The 7,801-nt window shown below is 39.0% G+C and overlaps 1 protein-coding gene across 2 annotated transcripts in view; it reads left to right on the top strand.

Annotated features, from left to right (window-relative positions):
- Nucleotides 1-436: 436 nt before the first annotated feature.
- CAPRIN2 (caprin family member 2) overlaps nucleotides 437-7,801 on the top strand; it is a 54,482-nt gene continuing 47,117 nt past the window's right edge. For both annotated transcript variants that reach the window (XM_006874747.1, XM_006874746.1), the window contains exons 1-2: nucleotides 437-811; nucleotides 3,638-3,700. In XM_006874747.1, the coding sequence (XP_006874809.1) occupies nucleotides 635-811; nucleotides 3,638-3,700 (240 nt within the window). In that variant the 5' untranslated portion in view covers nucleotides 437-634. The remainder of the gene's footprint in view (nucleotides 812-3,637; nucleotides 3,701-7,801) is intronic.

The raw sequence follows: 7,801 nt of genomic DNA, 5'->3' as shown, positions 1-7,801 counted from the left end.
ACTACCTCGCTAAAGATGTCAAATCTTAAAGCACTTAACTTTGTAGGCCTCAAGTCAATCAAAGGGAAGTTAGCGTTCTTGCTTAAGAATCTGGTGCTTTTTAGTAATTGAGAACTGTAAAAGTGAGGTGTGTGTTCAGGATTGAACTATTGGTGAAAGATCATGTAAATGGTTCAGACAGCCAGTCTTGAAGTCCCAAGGTGTGTGTGTGTGTGTGTAGGTTTTTGTTTTCACTTGAGGGTAGAAATATTCAGAATGTGGATGGACTAGGTGAGGAGAGGAGCTCTGAAGCCATTGTTTGACTAGCAGTTCTTCCTCCCTATGTGGGAAATTGAATTTCTGGAAACATTCGTATATTGTAGATTTTTTTCTGTACAAAGACAATCCTTACTGGCTAGTGCTTGAACTAAATGCTTTAAAAGTAGTGAGGTGGATGAGCTCAGTTCTGTGAAGACGATCATGAGAGATTGGATTTAAACTTTTCAGGGAAATTAAAACTTCTACTTTTATATTTAACTTTTTTTTTTTTACTCCCCAATACCCTTCAGCCTTACCTGTTTCAGTGGTGCAACTCTGTTCCTCTTCTTCAGGTTACCAGTCACCTTCAGGCCATTCTGAGGAGGGAAAGGGGAATATGAAGTCAGCCAAGCCCCAGGTGAATCACAGTCAGCATGGGGAAAACCAACGGGCCATGAGCCCCATGCACCCTATTCTCAGTTCTGCAGCCTCTCCTTCCCAAGCGTATGAAACCTACATTGATAATGGACTCATATGCCTTAAACACAAAATTAGAAATATTGAGAAAAAAAAGGTAACTGCCCCTGCCCCACAGCCGTGTTGTATGTGTATGACCTTAAACAAGGGTTAAGAGACTTACAGTTTTGCTTTCTATTAGGGCTTGTAGGTATTTGTTTTTAAAGATTTAACCTTGGTATGTAGCTGACTGAAAACAAACTAAATATTGGATGTATTAAACATTTTCTGTGTGTCAACACTGTTGAATAAAAATATTCATGGTAGAATTGTTATGCATGCTACTGCTGAAATATTTGATGAACTTGCTATTTTAGGTCAAGTTAATTCACTGAATGTGGTATCAGTGTTCCCAATGTAAGTAATAGCCTGATTTTTTTAGCTTTTCTTTAAATTTCTGCAGCAGTTCAGATCGTAGTACAGCTGCTGCAGCATTGGAAGCTTTAATCATAGTAGAATCAGAAAATGTTTGAGCACTAATTTTTGTGTTGCTAGGTGATGACTTAACTATTGGTAGGTGAAAGCATTGTGGAGAACCTTGTTGTTAAAGAGGTTCAGAGGGTATTATTAACATTACAGTAAATGCTGTTGGAAAGATCCAGATCATTCCTTATTTCCTGAGTCATGTAGTCTGAAACAGTGAAGCACATTGCTTTGTTGTGTCATGATTCCCTTCTGCTTGTGACAAATCAGATTAAATGGCCTGGGACTTGGAATTATCTTAAACTATAAGTAAGTTGCTTTTAGTAGAGGGGTGTGGCTATGTTTTTCTTTTATTAAGCTCCGAAGGTAATGAAGGTAGTGAGTTCGAGTCTCTAAGAAGGTCTAGTTACTGGTAGCTTCTCTGAACCCCTAGTTTTCACTGGTTGTCTTTCAAATGCATGCAGTTGATCACAAGTGTGGTAAGTTGAATGTGACTGGATCAGCATGAATTCTCTTCCACTTCTCAAAACTAGTCAAAGCTCAGGTTCTATTGATGGAGACTCATTAATATTTTCTCTCGGTTGAAAGAACCACATTATGAGGGGACTTCAGAAGTTTGGTGAAAAATTTCATTGTTTCCATTAAGTTTTTCTACAATTTCTACCTTAGCTGTGTTGTTAATGTTAAGTGCTATCAAATTGGTTCCAACTTGCAACAACCCTGTATAGCGTTTCCAAGAAACAACTGATGGGTTTGAACTGCTAGCCTTGTGGTTTACAGTCTACTTCTGATCCTACAACACCACACCAGATGGTACCTCTTTAATTTAGGATAATACACTGAACTGCAAGTTCCATTTGAACTCTAAGATCGGTGGTTCAAACCTACCAGCTGCTCCTAGGAAACCCTATAGAGGGTACCTATGAGTCGGAACTGACTCCACAGCACTTAACAACCGTTGTTGTGGAGGCTGTCAAGTCAGGTCTGACCCATAGCGACCCTGGAGCTTCAAAGGAGCATCCGTCTTAGTGAGCTTGAACTGCCGACCTGAGGTTCAGACCGACTGCACTCCAGTGCATTAACCCTCAGCACCACACCACAATTCCTGGTGTGGCACTGTGGGTTAATGTGCTGGACTGCAAGGTTGGTTTGAACTGCAGGGTCTGCATTCAAACTCAACAGCCGCTCCTCGGAAACCCTATACAGGGTCTCTAATGGGCCAGAATCAACTCAACGACACTTAACATCTGAAGATACCAAGCTTTTGTTTCAAACTTCTAGGAAGGCATTTTTAAAACCATAATGCCAATATGGGATGGACCTAGCAAATGTTTTTAGAATGTCTTGGTAAGTGCCATCAATTGATTCTGACTCATGACGACCCTATATAGATAGGGTTTCCAAGGAGCAGCTGGTGGGTTTGAACTGCTTATCTTGTGGTTTGCAGTCCAGTGCTGATCCTACAGCATCACACCAGGAGTCCTTTTTTGGAATGTCTTGGGGGTTCATATTGTTATGGGGCCAATTAATTAATTATTTTTCATGTAGTTCCTTAAGTTTAACACCAAATTTAATGTGAAAAATAGCTTCAACTTGAGACTACTATAATGCTGGAAAAGAAATCTATTACATTTCTGTACTCCCATAGGAAGTTTTTGATTGGGCAAATGACACTAATTCAACAGGTAATTGAGCTAATACTCTAAGCATAAAGTTAGTACAGATTTCTCTGTACTACTGATGTTTTTGTGCCAGATAATAATTCTTTGTTGTTGGGGTTACCTTGAGCATTTTTAGCAGCATTCCTGGTTTCTACCTACAAGATGCTAATAATAATTGTTGTTATGTGCCATGGAGTCAGTTCAATACTTTCTATTTACCTCCTCCTTAATCACCCCAAATTCTAACAACCAAAAAATGTCTCCAGATACTGCCAGCTATCACTGGGGAGCAAAATTGCCTCTGAGCACCTCTGGGGTAGGGTCTAGCATTGATTAGATGAGTCCCTGTGTATTAAGTATTCTAAAGACTGCTTAACTTGTAATTCTAGGCTAGTGTTAATTGTTTGTCTATATATACGCACACCTTTATTTTTGGACTGGGACTCATACATTTGCGTCTTGACTTGTAAAATGGCATGTCAGAATCATAGCTTACTTTATGAACTTTGTTTTCATAAGAAATGAGATCTGATATTTATTTGCTTCAGAATTTCATATTTCAGCATTTCATGGAAGATACAAGTGGCTAATATGCTCAGTTGCTAACCAAAAGATTGGCAGCTGGAATCCATTCAGAGGTGCCTTGGAGGAAAGGCCTGGTCATCTATATTAAAAAAAAGCCATTTCCAACCCTTTGGAGCATAGTTGTACTCTGGCACACATGGGTTACCATGAGTCAGAATCGATTCCGTAACCACTATTAGTTTTTTTAATAGTTGATACAGATTTCTCTTTTGTAGCTCAAATTGGAAGATTACAAGGATCGCCTGAAGAATGGAGAGCGACTTAATCCAGACCAGTTGGTAAGTGGATCATGATGGTTTGGTAAGTCTTGCTGTTTTATGTAATATAATTCTAGGTGGATTTGGTAAGACCAAAGATTTGATAGGTTAAGAAAAAGTGAATATCCACTAACTTTGTTTTCTTTGCCTCAGATTTGACTTAATGTCTGTTGCACTAGTAGATGGTATGAAAGGTGAGAAGTGGAGGTTGTTTAATAGAAATGAAAATGTAGTTTTATCACTAAAATTTAACAAGGATTTAAATTTTCCCTAGGGTGGGCAGAAGAAGAAGGGAATACTCTAGCTTTTACGTCATCTTTGGAATCTTCTTAAACCTGACATCTTTCTGCTCTAAAATATTTAGCTTGCCATGGTTTTCACCCAGGAGGCATGTTGTATCTGATAGATAAAACAAACAACAAAAAAACAAGTTCCTTGCTGTGGAGTGGATTGTAACACATAATGACTTTATAGAACAAAATAGCATTGCTCCTATAGGGTTTTTATGGCTGTAAATCTTGATGGAAGCCTATACCACATCTTTCTCCTTCAGAACCACTGATAGGTTCAAACCACGGACCTTTCTGTTAGCAATCAAGTGCTTAACCACTGTGTCATCAGTGCTTTTATCTCATAGATTACTGGCTTTTTTTTTTTTTTTAACCTGCACTATCCATGGTATTTTCAATAACTTCATATGCATGTGAAAGCTCGACAGTGAATAAGGAAGACCATAGAATTGATGCTTTTGAGTTATGGTGTTGGAGGAGAATATTGAAGGTGCCATAGGCTGCCAAAAGAACCAACAGATCTATGTCGCAAGAAGTGCAGCCATAGTGCTCCTTGGTGGCAAGGATGGCCAAACTTCATCTCTCATACTTCAGCCATATTGTCAGGAGGGACCAGTTGCTGGAGAAGGATATCATGTTTGGTAAGGTGGAGGGTCAGAGAGAAAGAGGAAGACCCCCAGCGAGATGGATTGGCAAAGTGGCAGCATCAATGGGCTCAATTGTGGCAACAATTGTGAGGTTGCCCAGGATCAGGCAGTGTTTCGTTCTGTTGTGCAGGGACACTATGAGTCGGTAGCAACTCGATGGAACCTGACAATAACAACATCCTGGTATGGCGCTGTAGGTTAGTGCACTGGACTTCAAGTCTGGTATGAACTGTTAGGTCGGTGGTTCAAACTCACCAGCTGCTCCTTGGAAATCTTACACAGGGTCACTGTGAGTCGAACCAACTTGACAGCACTTACCAACAACTGTACACATTAGATTTTTAAAAATTCTTTCTTTCTTTTTTGTTGTTGAATTGCTTAACTTGTCCTTAAAGACTTAGCAGCTACAAACATTATCTAATTTGGTGAAAGAGATTCTTTGCAGTATGGAAAGAAAAAATACTTCATTGATACTTGCTGCCTTAATCTGATTACCTTTCCTGGTTAAATGGTCAAAATTAATAAGTTATTTTGTAGATTTTAGATCTAATTTAAAAAATCTTTGAAAGATTCAGCTAAAATTTTTGATTGTATAGGTGTGGTGCTGTGGGTTTATGTGTTGAACTGCAAGGTCAGTGGTTCAAGCTTACCAGCTGCTCCTTGGAAACCCTATATAGGGTCACCATGGGTCTGAACCGACTTGATGGCACATAACCACCACCACCACATTATAAGATCCCTGGCTGGTAAGGTAAACACTGGACTGCTAACCACAAGTCCGACAGTTCAAGCTCACCAGCTGCTACTTGGAAACCCTATACAGGGTTGCTATGGATTGGAACTGACTCGATGGCACTTAACAACAACAACATCAAAGATTTATAGCTTCAAATACCCTATACAGGGTTGCTCTTTGTTGGACTTGGACTGATGGCAGTGGGTTTGTTTATTTTTTTTTACCATAGATACTGGCATCTAAGGACTTTTTTCCTCCCTTGCCCTATTCACTCTTCTATTACTGATCCATAATTTTTGTGTTGTTGTTAGGTACTGTCGAGTTGGTTCTGACTCAAAGCTACTTTATACACAACAGGACAAAACAATGCCTAGTCCTGCACCATCCTTAAAATTGTTCCACTTGACCCCATTGCTGCTGCTACTGTGCCATTCTATCTCACTGGAGGTCTTCCTCTTTTTTTACTGACCCTCTGCTTTAGCAAGCATTATGTCCTTTTCCAGGGACTGGTCCATGCTGATAATATGTCTGAAGTATGACAGACCAAGTCTCACCGTCCTGGCTTCTTAGGAGTATTCTGGCTGTACTTCTTCTAACACATAATGTTTTGTTCTTCTGGCATTTCATGGTACTTTTAATGTTCTTCTCCAACACCATAAGTCAAATGCATCAATTCTACAGTCTTCGTCATTCATTGTCCAACTTTCATATACGTATGTGGCTGTTGAAAATACTATGGCTTGGGTCAGGCAAACCTTAATCCTCAGATGGATATCTTTGCTCTTGAACACCTAAAAGAGGTCTTGTGCAGCAGATTTGCTTAATGTGATACGTTGTTTAATTTCTTGACTGCTATTTCCATGAGTGTTGATGATGGATCCAAGCAAGACGAAGTCTTTGGCAACTTCAATCTTATCTTCATTCAGTCTTCTCCATTGGTCTAATGGTGAAAGATTTCTGTTTTCTTTACATTGAGGGGCTACCCATATGGAAGGCTGTGGTCTGCGATCTTCCATCAGTAAATATTTTAAGTCCTCTTCGTTTTAAGCAAGCAAGGTTATATTAATTGCATATTTCAGGTTTGTAATGAATCTCCCTCCAATTCTTCTTCATATAATCCAGCTTCTCTGAGTGTTTGTTAAGCATATAGATTGAATAAATATGGTGAAAGAATATAACGGTGGTGCTCACCTTTCCTGATTTTAAACTGTTTAGTGTACAGGTTCCTCATGAGCATAATATGTATGTTGGAAATGTTATCTATATTGCTACCCACAGCGTTAAAAGCCTTTGCATAGTCAAATAAGCACAGGTGAACATCTTTCTGATATTTTCTGCTTTCAGCCAAGATCCATCTGATGTCAGTATTGGTAGCCCTCCTTCCATGTCCTCATCTGAATCCACTTGAACTATTGAAAGTTCTCTGTCAGTGTACTGTTGCAGCTGTTTTTAAATTATCTTTAGCAAAATTTTACTTGTATGTGATATTTAACGATATTGTTTGATTATTTCTGCGTTCTTTTTGGTCACCTCTCTTTTGGAATGGGCACAAACAGAATCTCTTGCAATCAATTGGCCAGGTTGCTGTCTTCCAGATTTCTTGCCAGAGATGAGTGAGTTCCTCCAGCGTTGCATCATTTTGTTGAAATATTTCAGTTTGCATTCTATCAGTTCCCAGAGCCTTGTTCTTTGCCAGTGCCTTCAGTGCACCTTGGACTTTTTCCTTCAGTACCATTTGTCTATTGATCATATGCTACATCTTGTACCATTTCTTTTTGGCACAGTGACTCTGTGTATTGCATCCACTTCTTTTGATGCTTTCTGCATCATTCAATAATTTTGCCCATATAATCTTTCAGTATTGCTAGTGGAAATTTGAATGTTTTCTTCATTTCTTTCAGATTGAGAAATGCTGAGCATGTTCTTCACTTTGGTTTTTTAACTCAAGGTCTTTGCAAATTTCATTATAGTACCTGATTTTGTCTTCTTGACTGCCCTTTGAAATTTTGTTTAGCTGTTTTTACCTTCTCATTTTATCCATTTGTTTTAGCAACTGGAAAGCCAGTTTCAGAGTCTCTTCCAACGTACATTTTGTCTTTTTCTTTTTTCTTGTCTTCTTAATGACCTTTTACTTCTTCCTGAATGATGTTCTTGATGCCATCCCACAATTCTTCTGGTCTTTGGTCGTTTGTGTCTAATGCATCAAATCTGTTTTTAAGATGGTTTCTAAATTCAGGTGGGATATGTTCTTAGTCATATTTTGACTCTCATGAATTTGTTTTCATTTTCTTCTGCTTCAGCCTGAAATTGCATATGAGCAGTTGATAGTTTGTTCCACCATCTGTCCCTGATATAGTCAATTCAATTTCTGTGTATTCCATCTAGTAAGGTAGCGTAGTGGTTACGAATCGGGCTGCGAGCCGCAAGGTCAGCAGTTTGAAACTACCAG

This window comes from Chrysochloris asiatica, unplaced genomic scaffold (genome assembly GCF_000296735.1).
Source record: "Chrysochloris asiatica unplaced genomic scaffold, ChrAsi1.0 scaffold00299, whole genome shotgun sequence".
NCBI classification, from domain to species: Eukaryota; Metazoa; Chordata; class Mammalia; order Afrosoricida; family Chrysochloridae; genus Chrysochloris; species Chrysochloris asiatica.
The sequence above is the reverse complement of the archived record's forward strand: the minus strand, read 5'-3'. Positions and strand labels throughout refer to the sequence as shown.